This window comes from Falco peregrinus, chromosome 9, assembly GCF_023634155.1.
Source record: "Falco peregrinus isolate bFalPer1 chromosome 9, bFalPer1.pri, whole genome shotgun sequence".
Lineage (NCBI taxonomy): Eukaryota > Metazoa > Chordata > Aves > Falconiformes > Falconidae > Falco > Falco peregrinus.
In genome coordinates, this window is record NC_073729.1 from 19,630,898 (window position 1) to 19,648,491 (window position 17,594).

The following is a 17,594-nucleotide window of genomic DNA, read 5'->3' on the forward strand; positions in this document are numbered from 1 at the left end:
TCTCGGAGGCTGAATGCTGGATGCTGCCATGTGCCGCAGGTACTCACTCGAGATAAAAACACCCGTCAACAAGTCTGGTTGTCAAAGGTCTGGACTTACCTAGACAAGAGCCATACTTGTGTGCTGTGCAAGTATGCGAGCAGGTAGATTCATAAACTGAGGAGAGTTGAGCTTGTAATTTATTACCGATTTGGCTGCGTTTCGGCAAAGTAACCCTGCGAAGGGCTGGGTGGCTTGGGGGCACCCAGTGCGGAAGCTCGGTGGCAAACGCAAGATCCACTGGTAAGTCACATTGTTCTATATGGACACTGGGAGCCAGGTAGAAGGTATGATACCTGCAGGAAGGGCACTTTGGAAGGAGGGAATTCAGGGAGTGAAACTTGATGGCGTTCTTAGTGTCTTTCCTCTGAAAGTATAAGGGAGGGTTGTGGGAGGGTTCAAATCAGGCATGCTGCTGTGGAGACATCAGGTAGAGGGGAGGAAGCATAAAGAGAGGAAAAGTGATGGGTGTTCTGGCCTCCTGAAGTGGAAGGAGCTGTGGCACAGCAGGAGGTTTCCCGGGAACTGGGAGATGGAGATGTTGGGAGATCAGGGAGGGAATGGCAGCAGGCAGGACAGGAAGTAACTAAAATACTGCGGTGTTTGTTGGTTTCACTCTGTAAATATGCGAGGCTCTTCCAGCGAAAGGACGGCTTGTTCTTATTTCAAATGTGACCTTGTACTCGTTCTTCTCTCAGGAAAAAAAAAACCCTACCCCACAGGAGAGTAGTCTTCTGGTTCTCTTCAGCTGACTGTCAGTTCCTCTGCCATTAGAGGTAGTTGTGCTCCATCAAGGCAGCGTTTGTTGATGGAGAGAGGTGTCCAAGGAAGGGTTGTGAAGAGTACCACCACTGAACAGCATGAGGCGCTTCCCCTGGCATCCCCGAGAGGAGGAGACTGCAGGTGAAAGGATCAGAATAGAAGGGATAGTACTGGAGCTGTCTGCAGGATTAATATTCATGCTTCCTATTTCCTACATTAATTAAATGGTACCCAAGAGGGCCAGAAAGAAATGGTGAAGGACAGCTATCTTAGATGAGAATTGCTAGCTGTCTGGTGCTGGAGGATGAATAAACTGCCTTTATCTTGACCCTGCCTGACACAGAGAGAAAGGCTTTGGACTGCTTGTCAGTTCTTTCTTAGTAAAATTCTCATCAGGATGAAAAATGCCTGAATCCTAACACAGGTCACAAAGCTGGAAAAAAGCAATATTTAAATACTGCTGCTTAATGCTGACCACTGAGGTTGGCTGACAGAGATATATGTAATGTGCCTGACTCTTACCCCTCACTTCACTGGGGCTGAGCCTCATCTGGGCCATTCTCGCGATGGCAGTTTTGGGGGTGGCTGCTGATGTCCTTTTTGGAAGTCGCACGTCCCTGACTGAACTGACAGTTGACACTGGAAAAACTCCCAGTAGCAGAGCCACCCCTGGGACGAAGCAGTCGTCTTCTAAGAGCCCAGGGCTGTGACTTGTTGCTGTGCTCTGGCAAGACCTGCCTGGATGGGGTTGCACCAAGAAGCAGGAAAAAGTTAGGAGGGCTGTAGCAATCTGCTGGGAAGGGATACTCGGCCACAACCCAGCCCTGGCACCAGCTGTGGGACAAAGGTAACCATCTTCCCGGGAAGAGATCAAACTTTGTGCTGTAGGGTTTGTGCAGCTCTCACAAAGTGCGTGCCAGTGGGAAGGTGAGGTTGGCATTAGCGTGTCATGCCTTTGCACTTCTCTTGCCCTTTGCGGGTATCGCCTGTAGCCAGTTATTTAACCAGGCAGCATTTTGCTGCATGGCAGGTGAGGATCAAAGCACATCAGAGAACAAGTGGGTCTTGTAGTCTCTGCACGAGCCCTAGGCTTGTACACTGACCACATGTGTCTTCGTATGGAGACCCGATTTGGGGAGTTAGGGAACTGTGGTTTGTGTAACTGCTGTGAGGAAGCTGCAGACTCCAGGAGGGAAAAACCTCTGCTGCAGAGATTTTCCCAAAGTCCCAGCAGATGCTGCCTCTCCCAAAGCACACGCTTGGAAGGGCAGAAGCCTTTCCTTCTTCCTGTCTGCTCTGCGTGCACTGAAATACTGTTTTTCCCCACCCTCCCAAGACAACAATGACATGAAAGCGCTGTGGCCCCGGCCGAGTACACGAGCGGCGTTGTATAACTGATGGGAGCTATTTGTATTGTGGCAGCGCTTTGGGTCCTCAGCCATGACTGGGATCCTGCTCTACATGCTGTGCAGATTAGGAGGCCAGACTCTTCCCTGCCCACAGGAACGAGCAAAGCTGATCTGGCTAGGGGTATGGAGGGGGCTTTGTGGCCATGCTTTGCTGATGATACCAAGAGTTTGGAATTTGCTCAGCTGGAGGAGGAGATGGTCCTCTTTCTGTGTTCCACATCCCTGTTTCCCCATTGCAAAGGGATTTGAGTTTAAGGTGTTTCTGCCCGTTGCCTGGTGTTTGCACCTCTGCAACGTGAACGAGATGAGGAAAAGGAGTTGGAATGGTTCTCTGATCCCGCAGTGCAGATCCATGGATGGATCTAACTGGAATAAAGTGAAGTTTGTATTACTGCTATTTCATGGAATGTGAGCCCACAGCAGGTTGGGCTGGCAGAGTGACATCCTCTGAAATGTGTTGTGTTTCTTCGGTCATAAAGCCTCCCAGTTTATTAGTGAGTGACCAGATCATTTGCTGCGCATTCACGTCAGATGGGAGCAGGATCTGTCCTCAAGCTGTAATTTATGCTGAGGATTAGCCAACACAAAGCGATCTTGTGGCCCAAATGGCAAACTGGAATGACTGACTGGGCGCTAGAGCTGGCACTGCAGCGATGGGGCACGGGGAGGGAGTGGGTGGGTGGGGATGGGAGCAGGAGCTCCTCTGCATAGCATCTCCAGCAGTTTAACCCTAGCTCAGCCTGGACTGTTCGGTCCTGGTGGGACCATGTACCCCCAGCATGAGTGCAGCATCCACCTACGGCACCAGTGGGATCTGGATCAGGCCTGGCCACGTAATCGTGTTTCTCTTAAATTAGCTGGCCTACACAATCCAGAGCCTGGCCTGGCTTGGTGCCACTTCCAGAAGGACGGACAATGCCTGATGTGGCATGCAGTCTAGCAGGGCAGTAACTGTGTCCACTCCAGAAGGAAATGTTAGATAGAGCTGTCAGCCTGAGCTTTTGCTGGGTTAGTACTTGGCTGCGTGGCTGTGGCGGTGTTGGTCTAGGGGAGGCTCCCAAGGGTGCTTATTCAGCTCTGCTGTAGTTATCCTTAAAACATGTAAAACTTCTGCATGTCACCTGTCTTTCCTGTGCTGTTAGTAGCTGTAGTAGAGTGCTTAGGAGCAAGCCAGCTAACGCCATCTGACGTTCCACCGGGATAAAAAAAATCTGAGCATGTCAACCAGACAGCAGGATCCTGGTGAGGTGACAGCAGAAGAGGGGTTTTCCCAGTATGCTGGTTATCTGCCTGCACAGGGCATGTGCGCTGTACCTTGCTGCTAGTTTTTTCAGGCTGCTGGTGTCCTTGGACAAGTGCTGTCAGCTGGCCTGCGCTGCTCTTTACTGTGAGGGATGTCAGCTTGAAACAGGGCTGTGGCTGGAGCTGCGTGCCAGCCCCAGTCTTCTGAGGTGGGAGGTTCATGGTCAAGGGGACACACACCTGAGTTTCAACCCCATGCAGTAACCCCTGTTGTGTAGCTTAACTAGGAGGCTTGAAATACTGTTCAGGCTTCCAGCCTGGGAGCCAAATACAAGTTAATAAGAGACTAGTTTGGATATAGTCTCTTCTTGCCAGTATTTAGCGTGCCAGATCTTATCTCATCAGGTTTTGTATCCAGCGAAGGCAAGAGAGACACTTTTTCCCAAAATCTGCCAACTAAAAGTGAGTGTCTGGAGTAAGGGAACAGGTCAAAACGCAGACCACAGCCTGGTGCTGCAGCGTGCCACCCCCCGCCTGATGCCAAAGCAGGCGAGAGCCATGGACTGCAGGGCCCAGCACCCTCTGCTTCATTATGTACGTCCTCTAATAGATGCCAAAGAACTACCTGCTGGGGCCAGCAGTCCTAGGAGGCCTGCCTGGGAACGGGGGTAAGAGAAAAGCTAGTTGTGCTGGAAGATTATTAGCCTGCTTGCCTAGACTAGGTGTGCCTTGAGCTTCCCTGGTGTGATTTAGTAAGGAATAAGGTAACTGCAAAAATAGTCTTCAGTCTCCTGTAGCTGCTGTCCTTACAACAGTAGCCAAAGGCGTCTCAGCGGGAACCACAACGGGCAGTTGATGTCAGACAGCATCACAGAGCGGATTTGAGACGTTTCAGCTGGACAGGGTACAGCTAAGGGTCCAAGCAAGCACAAGGAAGCACCGTGACCACCACTTCTTTTTCTGGAAGTGGAGAAATATAAAGGGGAAGCTACAAATCCGGTTTCCTTGGCATGTTTGCCCATATGACCTAAGCCTCTCTCCATACTGTTCAGGGCAGAAGTGATTTGAAATGATTCTGGGGTAGGAATTGTAGTTGTCCAGCACATGGAGCTGTTCGGGCTCCTCCTTTGCCTCCAGTGAAGGTGAGGAAGGGTCTGTGAGTGTAAGTGGAGCTGGAATCAGCTGGGCTAGTGTCTTCTGTTGAACTGACCTGCTGGCCAACCAGGAAAGCCCTGGGTTTGCATCCTGCCTGGCAGACCTCTAACTGTGTTTTGTTGGGGCTCTCCTTCCCCAGCCCGGGCAAGCGCAGCAGCGAGCAGTGTCCCCTGAAGCCAGGGCTGAGCTGGTCTGCTTGGCGCTGGGGAGGAGAGCGGGTGCTCTGGGACCCAGAAATGAGTGCCTTGCTGCTGCTTGTGCATGCTGTGCATGAGTTCAGCAAGGTTCTCCCACAGGTTAACAGGAGCTGAGAGGTGTGGGAGCTGGTTGTGCAGTGTCCTGTCCCACAGAGGGCTCTGCCTATGTCCAAGGCACCCAAACAAGGTCCTCTGCAAACAGCAGTGTACCTGCTCCATCCTTTCTCACCATGGGTGTCTGGCAGTGCAGCCCTGCCAGGGCCACCCCTTCCCAGCAGCTGTTTTGGACTGTTTCAGACCACCAGTATGGAGGCGAGACATGAGGTTTTGCCTGGGGAGAGGCTGCGTTCTTCCTAGGAGCTGGAAGCCGGGCCTGGGCCTTGGTCAGCTCTTGGTTTTCAGAAGAAGCACCGGAGTGACGCTCCCCGAAGCCTGCTGGGCCAGCCTGCTGGAATGTGTGCCTGTTGGGTGTGTGTGCTGCCTTTGAAATGAGCCTTTCCTCAAACGTGGGGGGGGTTCAGCAAAAGCTGAGCGTGAGGCTGTCTCATGTGTCCCTAAAGCCCTTACAGAGCAGGCTCCCTCTGCGCTGTGTCCTCATTTTAAAAATGAGCATCAGACAGCATTAACTGATGCGGTGATTTTTAAGGGAAAGCGCTCTGTATGGTGGGTTCACCCCAATAGAGCACAGCCGGGAACCCTTCTCCCAGTAGTGCCTCTCCATCTCTTAACTTAAAGCTCTGGTGCATCTCCTTGAAAGATCTTTATCTCAGTTTAAAGAAGGTTAGGGAGCTGCAGCCTCTGGATTTGTGCTGGGACCAGTAGGATGTGTGGCCATAGTGCCTGGCAGCTGTTCCCAGCCAGCACGGTGCTGTGCAGTCCAGCCCCAGCAGTATGACGTTCCAGGTGTTCCCCAGGAATATGCTGCTTGGCTTCTGATGGTGGCATCTCTATTTGTCTTTTTTTAATGCATGGTTGTATGTTTTTCAAAGTGTGAAAGAAAACAAAACAAAAAAAACCTGCAAAAAACCAAACCAAAACAAACCTGTAAGTAAAGTGAGTTTTACCTTTATGTATTTAAAAACAGTGGAAGAAAGTATTCCTGCTTGCTGTCCATGTGTATGGGTGGCTTAATGCAAGACTGCAAACTCACAGCCCTTTTTTTGGGGTTTTTTTTTTCTTTTTCTCCAGAACACTTCAATGTTGAGGCCGTTCGGACAGGCCCTTGGAGAACTTTGGGTTTTGGGATACTGAAGGCTCTTTCTTGTTGTTCCTGCTTTGCAGATTAGGTGTTTGGTGCCCCTGTTGCATCCAAGTTTGTGGGAGGGGGGTTGGAAAGCTGAGCAAAGTTAGTGAGGTGTTAACAGTAGGGAGAGGTAAGCTTCTCTGCCTTGACAGCAAGGAAACTATTTGGGAATTGACCAGCCTTCTTGAAATTGTGAGGCTGAAGTTACAGGTTTTCCTTTTCAAAAGGAGCCATCCCCATGTGCTCCGGCACTGGTCGAACTGATCAGTTTAAAAAGTATCTTTCAAGCCGTGTGTCTGTATGAGGGAGTCATCAAAGCACTGTAGTGATCAGACTGATGGGTGGCTCATACCAGGATGTAACTTACTGGAAAACATCCCAGATGTGTTTGATTCAGCTATTGTAGGGTCTGATGGGCTGGGGGAGCAGGCAAGGCAGGGGTTAATGGGAAGGTGAGTGAGGCCAGGTAGGGCTAGGGTTGGCTGCACTGGGCAACATGAAGCTCTCGCCCACCCCAGGGCTTTCACCATCACCAGAAGGTGGCCTTGTACCTCCTGAGACTTGATGTGGTCCAGCAAGCCCAGCCTTACCCTGGCGGGCTGGGTGAGGAGGGCAGAAGTGAGCAGAGGGTGGCACTGGGTGAAGTCCACATCGGTGCTGAGCTCTGGGGAGAGCAGCAGCTTGTTGCCACAGGGAGGGGAGTCGGAGGTGTACGAACTCACCTGGGAAAGGACACTTTTGTCTTTGCCAGGAGACCTTAAAAGAAGGCAGAAATGAGCTATGGAACACGCTGCGCTGTGGCAGTGAGAGGTGTGCCGTGGGAGGAGGTTATGCGGGGACTGCGATGCACAGACGTGCACACCGGTCACCTCGCTGGTGGTGAACTTCAGCATCATGGGCTGGGGCTGGGACCAGTGTTGTTGCTGGGGCTGGGACCCTGGTACCAGTGCTGTGATGCCTCCCTGCTGCAGGCAGGTGCTGGCTTCCCAACCCAGATGTGACACTAGGTGCTGTGTCACCTCCCGCCCTGTCTGTCCCCTCCCTGGCTGTCTGCTGGCATGACAGTTGGTGTGAATTGGGAGCATCCCTAATTGGGGGAAGTCAGCTTGGGTAATTCAGAGCAGGTTGACTTATCTGAGGGGATTTAGGGAGCATTCCCACGAATGGCTCTGCCAGAGCATGATTGCTTTCTGGAGGGGTGGCTAACAGCTGGGGACAGTAATTTCTTCCAGATCTGGCAATGCTAGAAGAGGATGTCTGTCAGGAATCCCAGTACAGATGTACTTACGAGATCATCTAAGAAAAGGGTTACTTCCCCACATGCAAACAAGGGAATAAATCAACTTTTGTGTACAGGCATGGCCAAATATGAAAACCTGAGACTTGTCTTCAGCATAAACCTCTTCTTTTTTATCACTTGGCCTTCTGGCAGGGATTTAAATTTCCAAGTGCCTTTACCTCTAGCACAGCAAAGTACTGATGCATCTGTGAAAACGGGGAACTGATTCTTTGTTTCTTTGCCCCAGTTACACTGAACTGTCTCCCCTCCTCCAGTGTTTCTGTGTTAGCACTCATTAGCAGTGAATTATCTGTCTCCCATACAGCCCAACTTGCACAAATCTGTTTGTTATAGGAGGAGAAAATGTGATGTTTCAGTGGTGTATTTTGGATCCAGGACAGGCATTGCCTAAGCAGATCTTCTCTGCCGTGTCCCTTTTGAAAACTGATACCGGCGATGCTTTTTGGGCAAAAACCTAGTGGGTAATATAACTTGGTAACTCTCCTCCCTGGGAGGAGAAGTGTGTAGGCTTCCCAGGGACAACCTGTTGCAGGCAGTGGCTCCCCGAGGCCCTGGCAGAGCTGTGCCAGGGCAGGATGAGGCTCTGGGAAGCGAGCTGGTTGTTCCTCCTGGTCCATAAATCTTACCTGCCTGGTCTGTTCTCTCCTCAGCGTGGCACGATGAGGCGGCGTTACGAGGACGATGGCATCTCTGATGATGAAATTGAAGGGAAGAGGACATTTGACCTCGAGGAAAAACTGTCCACCAACAAGTTTAACTCCACCTTCGTGGTCTTCATGGAAGGCAAAGGTTTGTCCTGGGACTGCTGTGCTGCAGTGCATGCTACTGCTGTCAGTAACCAGACAGCTGCTGTGGCTGGCCGCTTCTGCAGTGAGGCATGGTGTGTTAGATGACCTTTCCCCGAGCCTTTCATAGAAAGCTAATGCTGATCGCAGTTGGAAGTGCTCTTGTCATCTGACTACACCCAAAGCCTCCCTGGCTGCCAACTTGCAGGGCGGTTACAAGGCAGTTGTGGTGTTAATTAAATCCTTTCCTGCTGTCCTGCATTTTGCTGCCTTTTACTTTCCATCCTTCTCTAAAGTTGAGAAAACTGTCTGCTGTTCACACTAATTCTGTGCTTTCCTCTGCTGTGAACCGCTTTACTTGCATAATCCAAGTGATGCAGAGCAGGCGGGGTCATTTCTGCCTGCTCCCCTGCAAGTCCTGCAGCGGTCCTTGGGCAGTCTGAAGGCAACGTGAGGCATATTGGTGCAGGATGTGGTCAAGCCTGCTAAGCCCTTGGGCCAGGGGAACTGGTAGCAGAGAGTGTGTGTGGGAACTGGTATGAAAGCCGCTCGATCTGCAGAGCGATGAGCCAGTGCAGCAGTGAAGGCTTGCTGGGACACGTGGCAGCCAGGAACGAGAGGGTTCGCCTGGGTCAGCACCTGTAGTTGCAGCCACATGTCTACTAGATGCTTAATTCAAAGACTGTGTGGGATCGCTCCCCTTTCTTTCACCACGCGTATGGCTCAGTGGGATGTCTTTTCATTGCAATGCCAGTGCAAGCCTCGTGAGGATTTACTGTGAGGGAGGAGCATTTCTTCAAGGCATCTTTTGCTTGGCTGTGAGCTGCTTAGGGAAGTGAGGACCAAAACCAGTGCTGTTTCCCTGGCTGGTGCAGCCTGTTGGAACAAACTCCCCTGCCTCTTGGGGGGGGGGGGGGGGGGGGGGGGCCTGTCTGAGGCTTGTCAGCAGCACGCACCATGCTGGTCACAGAACTGTTGCAAAGGAGTTTCAGGACCTCTGAAGAAGTGTAGAAATAGCAAGGAACAGGGCTTTCTTTCGCTGGCTAGCCTTGCTGCAGAGATAGGAGGATGTTCGCAGGTCTCAGCTGCACAGGGCCCTGAACAACCTAATCTGAGCCTGAAGTCAGTTTGCTGGGAGCAGCGTTGGACTAGAGATCTCCAGAGATGCTTTCTAACCTTGCTTTGTCTGTGGTCCTCTGAAGGAGTCTCCCCTAATACCTTCCTCCTTGTCTCCCTGCACCAGACTTCACAGTTGAATACATCCAGCGGGGCGGCCTGAGAGACCCTCTCATCTTCAGGAGCTCTGACGGCCTGGGGATAAAGTAAGTGTTGGGGGCATGGAGTGGTGAATGGCTCTGGCCCGACTTTTTGCCTTTCTCCACGCAGTGTGGGATCTGATCCTGGTAGCTGGATCTGTGCTCTGCCGAGTTGGTGTGACTGCATTCTATCCCCGCTGTTCTTTCCATGCAGTGAGAAGTATCTCCTGCCTCAGTTACCCTGTTCTTCCAAATCTGTTTGGACTTAAAATGAGAGGACTGAACTGGCTGTGGGTGATCACAATTCAACCAGATGTCTGGAAAGTCTCGTTGCTGCTCTGATGCAACATCTGGCTGGGTTTCTTTCCTAGTAATATAGGCATCTCTTGCCAGAGTGTCAAACAATTTGTAGGATTTCTGGCATTTTCCAGAATTCCAACCTGATTTACCCAACTTGGTTACTTCTAAACTACCATCTGTCTCTCTTGCTACAGTTAGTCAACTAAGGTTTACAGCTTTGAGTGAAATCCTCTATTGATGCAAGACTTAGTGCCATTTTATGATGTTCATATAAATACGCTATGGGATGGTAGATGTAGTTCGGAGGCAGGTAATACTACATGAAAACATTATAGCTGTCTTTTACAAAATAAAAAAAAACACCTGATCTTATCCAGTGTTTCTGCTGGGTCACTGGTTTTTAGGTTTGATTAACACAAAGGTTAGTGGAAGAAACTAGCCCTAGAAAACTTTTTCAGTGCCAGTGTTGGCAACACTGCTCCTGAGTTCTTCAGCTGGCTGTGAATGGATGGGCAACATCTCATCCAGTGCATGATCTACTGTACTGTGGTGAATTGGATAGGAAATTGTGCCAGGCTCAGTTGTTACTGCTGGGTGACTTGGGAGGGCAGAGATTTGATACTGAGGATTACAGTGTGGGTGAAACTGGGTTTCTCCTGAGCTTTTGGTTGTTTCTCTGGATCAAGAGCTGCTTGAATGGCTGCCTGCTCATTCTGCCTGTGACAGCAGTGTTTGGACAGATAAATATGCCAGTACAAACAGAGTAGTTATGCTGTATCAGTGAAATACACTGCTTGTACTGGTCTGGCTATGCCCTTTATATTGGGATAACTTACATGAGCGGTCTTTCAGATGAGAGCTAGGCTTGCTTAGCTCAAGGCCTGCTTGCTCATTTGCCAGAAAGCACTGTACAATGGCTCATGCTCTAGAGATGGTATATCCTAGTCCCAAGCCTGCTTCCCTAGCCAGAAGTTGGGCCCAGTGTCTCAGCCCAAGCATGTGCCCCCAGAGATCTAGTTGCATAGTCTTCACCCACACCCGAGAGGCAAAAAGAAGCACAGTAGTATCTTCAGGGTGCCAGTAACTGGGGTTACAGGTGGGGAAGGGTCTGCAACCAGAAGCGCTTCATGATTTTTTTTAGCAAGGTGTTTGTCCTGCAGGATGCCAGATCCGGACTTCAGCGTGAACGATGTGCGGCTGTGTGTTGGTAAGTGCCCAGGGACCGCGGTGCATCTCTGCTGTAGCCTGGGCAGACTGGGAGGAATGGCGAGAGTCATCGGGTTTACCAAAGGGAGAGATCTGGTTCTGTGGCTCCCCCAGTGTGCAGCTGGTTGAACCTGAGCTGTCCTTACCCAGTGGATCACAGCTCTTAACCTGCTTGAGTCTAGTTTGACCTGAAGCAGCTTCTGCTTCGATGTGGGTGTGGAAGATGAAGTTATGGGAGAAGCCAAGATGTCACACTTGTGTGGGTGGGTCCTTTGAGGAAAGATCTCATGTCTCCTGGAGTGTGTCTTCTGGGTGGTCCATTGTGCACAGGGGTGGTTCCAGTGACATCTGTCTGTTCTGGCAGGGAGCCGGCGGATGGTGGATGTCATGGATGTGAACACACAGAGGGATATTGAGATGTCCATGGCACAATGGGCACGCTACTATGAAACACCGGAGGCTGAGCGGGAGAAGCTTTACAACGTCATCAGCCTGGAGTTCAGCCACACCAAACTGGAGAACCTGGTGCAGAGACCTGCTACGGTGAGCAAGGCTCTTCCTTCCACAGGGATGTCCTTTCCCTTGTACTTGTGGTCCTCCTAGACAAGGTGCAGCCTGGCACTTGACTGCGGGAGGAGAGGGGCTGCTCGTAACATGCATGGGAGCTGATCCTGTGTCTGGCTGAGATGTCATCTGCTGTAGCTGATCTCAGGTCCAGGCTGGGGCTGCCTGACCCGTGAATCCCTTGGCTATAGTGACCATGGTCAAGTCCCTGGGGTGTCATTCTGCAGAGATCTGGCTTGTTCACTAGCTGTCAGCAATTAGAGAAATAGAAGTGATTGGCTGAGGAATATTTAGTGAAGTAACGTGCTCCTGCTAGCTGGTGATGAACAGGCATAGAGTTTAAACAAGCACGTGAGTTTGAATAGAAGTCAGATTAGTGCTTAGCCACAGTGAGTGTTGGGGACAGGATGGGGACACTGGCTTCCAGCCCCTCCCAGTTACCTGGTTCCACTGCCTGCCCCGACCTTTTGGCTATCATTCGGTCTTGGACCTGCCTTCCCTCTCTGCTGTGCTCTGTGCTGCAATGGCGCTTGGTGCAGGGCCCTCTCCTGCATCCTGCAGCACCGATCAGCTCTGCTGTGGCCAAAGAGAGGGGCAGGGCAGGAGTGGCTTGCCATAACACATGGCCAGGTGTAAAACTCCAGCAGGGCCTAAATCAGATAGCAGAGCTCAGCACCGCTTGCTGCCTTGTGAGAGAGTAGCTAAAGTCGGGATGCTGGCTGAGCTTTGTGGTTTCCTTGGTGTTTGGAAACCGTGGTCCCGTTAGGAGAGCAACCCTGCGTTCAGCTGAGACACAGCTCCAGAGGGTTGTGCAGCGTGGGAGGGAGGGTGTCTGGTGTGAAGTGCTGAAATCTCTGAGGGCAGAGAAGGCCAAGACTGGAGGGATGCTGGAAAGGGGACAGGAGGCTGTTTGGCCAGGGGAAACGTTGCCCTTACTGAACTGTGGAAGGTGGGCTGGGTGGGCTGGGCATCCTGAACTCCCTCTGCAGTCGGTGGAGGGGAAGGGGCAGCCCTGTAGGGCCATTCACTTCTCTGTGTTTACTGCAGAGGGAGCCTGGACATCTCTGCCTGCTCTGGCTGTCCTGAAACTTGGCCAGTTGAATCCCACCCTAGCAGATGCTGCCCAGTATGGGGGTTTTTTGTAAGCCCGGTACATAGCAGTTCCTGCTTAGCCCCTAAACAGATGACCAGCATCCTGGTACTGTGCTTGGGATCTTGCTGTAGTGAATTCAGAGGCTCCCTGTACAGCGTCTGGTGTCAGAACAGCTGGTCCCAAGTGCTTTACGTGTGAGGTTGCACCAGTAGCATTGGGAAGGTTGTTGGGTGTGTGAGGGCCAAAAAGGGGGTATCCCAGCCATTCAGCTAGCACCAGGGCTTTGCTTCCCTTCTGTGGTCCCACCATTTGTAGTGGGTGTGCTCTGAGCTGGGTGGGCTGGCAGTCTCTGTGCAGCACTGCAGTGGCTTTCATGGCCCCAGTGCAACCCTGTGTCCCTCAGGTGCCCAGCTGGTGGTGTGAGCTGTGGGCTTACCAGGCAGGCAGTGGGTGTTTGAGCTTCCAGTACAGCCTGGGGGTAGCAAAAGGGGTTACTGTGCCCCTTCCTCTGCTTATGTCTCCCACCTTTCTGCTCTAGGTGGATTTGATTGACTGGGTTGATAACATGTGGCCCAGACACCTGAAGGAGAGCCAGACAGAGTCTACGAACGCTATCCTGGAGATGCAGTATCCAAAGGTGCAGAAGTAAGTGACTTCCTGAGCTGTTCCAGTGGTGGCAGGCAGCAAAGCATCTCTTGCAAGAAAACTGCCTCAGGGGGAAGCAGTTTTTACCAAGGGGAAGCAGGAGGAGCAGTTTCCCTGGTTATTTCAGTGGGTGACACTGGTAAGGGCACTGCAGCTGGCTATCTAAGCCCCTGCCGAGCACTGCATGGAAGGGTAGTCACATGGCTTCTAGGAGCTTGCTGCACTTTGTGCTCACCACCTCGAGACATCTGGAGTCAGCTGAGCTGCCAGGCATTGCCCATCCTGCCCTGCAGGCCAGACCGCTGATGTGGGGGTTGCTAGAGCTGCCGGGTGTGTGAGGATGAAAGCTCTCCTCTTCCCTGGACTAGACCTTTTTGTGGGGATGTGATATAAATGCAAAGTGAGCTCTCCTGCAAACCACCACCTCCCTGCAGCTAAAGCACTTAGCACTGCAGTAGTTTTCTGGTACTGCTCTGAGCCCTTGGCCTGGGTTTGGGCAGCCCATTCCCTTTGGATATATTGTATCTGCTCTAAAACGTGGATCACTGCTCACTTTGATCTTATTGTCACCTTGTTTTCTGCCAGATACTGTCTGATGAGCGTCAAGGGCTGCTACACAGATTTCCACGTGGACTTCGGTGGCACTTCTGTGTGGTACCACATCCACCGAGGGGGAAAGGTAGGAGGGCAGTCCCTGTTGGGAGAGTCACAGGTGCTTTAGGAGAGTGGCTTTTAGTTTATTTGCTTGTTGATCCTTAAAGATGCTGGCCTAAGACAGCAAATTGAAGTCTTACCAGCCTAAACTTGTGTATCTGTGGTTCTTTGAAGTAGTTCAGGCCCTCGGAGGTCCACCAGACACAAGCTCAAAACCTATGCTGTAGATGTGATGCTGAGACAACCTTATAAAAGGCTATAAATGATACAGAGTAGAAGAGCCCAGTTCATCTAGTGCCTTGGGCTTTTGAGAGATCATTTGGCTACATGGCTGATCACCTCTTGGTGTGGTGCAAGTAGCATGCTGGGAGCAGCAGCAAATGGAAGGAAGGTAATTAAAGACTAATAGGAGCCTCTCCCAAAGCTAAGCTGTCCAAGGGTTTTAAATAGCCAACAGATGTGTTGAGGGGTCACCTTAAAAAGTCAAGTCACTTCAAAAGCAGAAGCATTTGAACTGAAGGTTAATGACAGGTCTTTACGGCAAAACCCTTGAATGATTTCTGGTGAGAAGTAGCTCTGAAACAGCATCAGATTTGAGCGGCGTGTCTGGAGTCACTGCCTGTAGCTGAGCTCAGCCCAAGATACCAAAACTGAACCCCATGCCCCGTCAAGTTTGAGTTTGGTTGCAAACTTCATCTGAGTGCAGCGCTGCTTCTCCGATGGGTGGCTTCCAGTTACAGCTGTGCAGGGATTTCCCTGTGCCGAGCATCCGTCACCCCAGCCGTGTGTTGTACTGGGGTCCGGCTTGGAAGAAATCTGTCTGGAAGGGTATCTGGGAAGGTGCCAGTCTTGCCCTTAGGGAGGGTGAATTGCAGCCGGTGGAGATGTTTGTACAGGTGGGGATGTTTGCTTTGTTCTCTAAACTTTCAGAAAACAGGTTTGTAATAATTTGGGTGCTGTGTCGCTGGAAGAGCTAGCTAGTACTCGAACAATTAAGTCGGGCACTCTAGCTAGCACTTCTGCTGCTCTGGAGAGCACAGTCACGTTCAGAGCATGACAGAATGAAGCCCTTGCTGGGAAGACCTCCCATCTGATGGCTGTTGGGTGGATGTGCCTGTCGTCACAGGACTCTGTCTATGCGTTAGCATTACCGCTATAACAGCATGGAAGAGCTTGTGTGCAACCTTTTGCTAGCTGCAGTTGTCAGCTCTACTGTAGTCAAGGAGACTTTGCACTGCTATTCAGGGAGGGTGGCAATGCAGAAAGACTTATCATAGTACATCTGAATTGAAGCAGTCAGGGCACCGAAATCTGGCAGTAGCTCAGCTTAGTAGTGTTAGGAAAAGGTAATGTGGAGGAAAGTATCCTGTAGCGCAGAATTTACCAAAGGCAGGTCCCACCTCTTGCCTAGTGAAATGCACCTAGCTCCGAACTTCACCCTTATGAGCAATTAGTGACCTCGCTGCCGCTGATAAAAACCATCAGCCATCTAGGCTGAATTCAGCAAAGAGCCAGGGAGTAAAAAGGGCTGCGTGTGGTGGCTGGACACCTGAGGGACCCTTGGACAGCCTCAGGGAGCCCTTTCACTTGGGACTGCTGCAAGGGGTCTGCCAGCTGAAGGCAGCTGGATGGGCTCCCTTCACAGTCAGCAAAGGCAGATCTCTGGGGAAAAAACTCTTGTCACTTCTTCAGGACAAGTCCTGGGTAATAATTCCATCCCATCTTCCTCTGCTGATGTAGACTAGGTTCAGGGAACGCAGCAAACTGCCCCACCTGAAGAATCTGGGCTTTTTTACCCACCTTTCCTTGCAAAGGAGATGTAACTGCCAGACTTGCACAGCGATTCCAATGGTTTGTGGCCCCAGTGCCTTCCCCCAAAGGGTGAGCTCACAGTGTCTGAGCAACCTAGCTGAGGATGGATATCTACGTGCCACCTGTATTGCATGGAGCCACAGAGATGCAAATCTCTTGTTCAGTTGTAGCTCTTACTGATGTGGCAGAATTACGCAGGTAAATACCTCCTTTGTCTCCAATACTCTGGTGTCTTTGGGGAGCTCTGTATCTCCTGGCACTGGTGTAAGTAACACCTTACAAAGCATCCCAAGCTCAGTCTGCCTGTGGCGCTCAGTGCATCAGGTCAGGAAGGACCTTGCTCAGCAGCTTGCCCTCTCAAGTGGAACTCAAATGGGTCACTTCACTGGGGATTTCTGCAGACTTGCATCCTCTCTGGGTGGGGAGAGGAAGAGATTTAGATGTCTGGAAAGGAAGCAGGGCAGGTTTGGAAGAAGTAGGGGATAGTCAGTAGCTGCTAATTGTGGGATGGCTTATGTACATGTGTTGTCTTTATTTGCAGATCTTCTGGCTGATTCCTCCTACACCCCAGAACTTGGAGCTCTATGAAAACTGGCTTCTCTCAGGGAAGCAGGGAGACATTTTTCTTGGGGACAGAGTATCAGAGTGCCAGCGCATCGAGCTCAAGCAGGGCTACACATTTGTCATCCCCTCAGGTACCACAGGGTGGGCAGGTGCATCCAGGCCTTTGCCAGGGTGGCAAGAGACTGAAACTCCTGGGACACAAGCAAAGCTGGAACAGGCAGGAGTTAGCTTCCTCCCTCATGAGTAACTGGGAGAGGGAGATGTGCTGTGGCTCAGTCTTGCTTGCCAGCTCCCAAAACACGCCTGTCATGGCACTGTGGATTCAGCCCAAGTGACAGGAAAGCTGTGGCTGGCTCACATCGCATTCGATCAGTTATTAAAGGCGGCTTTCCCATGTCATGTTGACATGCAGAGCAGTGCACGTTGAGGTCGGAGGCTGGCCTAAGGCAGCACAGCTCCTCAGCTTCCCAGGTCTCCTGTGAAATCTCTGCGGAGGTTTCACGTTCAAATGGGGAAGCAAGGAAGGGAGCCAGTGTGTGAGTTTAAGGAACAAGGTGACTGCTTTGGAGATGACAAAGATGTTCAGTCTGTGTGTACTGGAGATAGGAGAACTGGAAAGCATATAGCTAGAAGCAGATGTTGGAAAACAATGCGATCCAGTGGGGAGCTGGGAAGCGGTAATAACATAGAGAGACTTGCATGTAACTGCTTTGCCGAGGGCTTGGGCAAGAAGATTTTGAGGTTGGGAGTGGGAGCGCTCTCAAGTGTTAAGGTAAATCTTTAGCCTGACTTGGTTTAGCAAGCAGAATAATGGGAGGGCATCAGCAATGTGCTGCATGCACAGTTAGTACAGTGCTGTGCTAGAAAACAGCAAAGGCAGAAGAGATGCAGCATATGAAAAAGCAGTTCAAGTGGGTTGTTTGCAAGGACTAACTCACAGCTTTTTAGGGATGGAGACCTGGGATGTCTGTAAAATGTGCTTGCACTAGGGGACACTCCCTTGTAAGGGGGAAGATTATTGCATCACTTTGGAGGCTTCTAATAAAATTGTTGCATAAAAATTGTGTCCATAAGACTGAGACATCAAAGGCTGCTGTAACCTGCCGTTCCATCTCCCAGAAGCAGTGCAGGAGTAAGCTGTGTTATAGTTCAGGCAGGATCAGGAACAGAAAACATCAGGGGTTGCACAGGTTACTCATTTGAGTCCTGTTATCACAACTGACACTTCTGAATTGAGTGGCCTTGCCTGAAGGAACCCCCTGCTGGAATTCCCAAAATGTTGGGTGTGGCTGGGTTGCTTAGCCTTGGAGGTAACAGAGCTGGAATTTGAGTTACTTTGAGGGTGGATTAATTGTTGAACAGACTTTG

General features: G+C 51.1%; 1 protein-coding gene across 3 annotated transcripts in view; it reads left to right on the forward strand.

Moving 5' to 3' along the window:
* The window catches only part of KDM2A (lysine demethylase 2A), a 50,523-nt gene that overhangs the window by 14,298 nt on the left and 18,631 nt on the right, over window positions 1-17,594 (forward strand). For all 3 annotated transcript variants that reach the window (XM_055813878.1, XM_055813879.1, XM_027795345.2), the window contains 7 exons: window positions 7,998-8,136; window positions 9,376-9,454; window positions 10,849-10,895; window positions 11,259-11,437; window positions 13,090-13,196; window positions 13,782-13,875; window positions 16,204-16,357. In XM_055813878.1, the coding sequence (XP_055669853.1) occupies window positions 7,998-8,136; window positions 9,376-9,454; window positions 10,849-10,895; window positions 11,259-11,437; window positions 13,090-13,196; window positions 13,782-13,875; window positions 16,204-16,357 (799 nt within the window). The remainder of the gene's footprint in view (window positions 1-7,997; window positions 8,137-9,375; window positions 9,455-10,848; window positions 10,896-11,258; window positions 11,438-13,089; window positions 13,197-13,781; window positions 13,876-16,203; window positions 16,358-17,594) is intronic.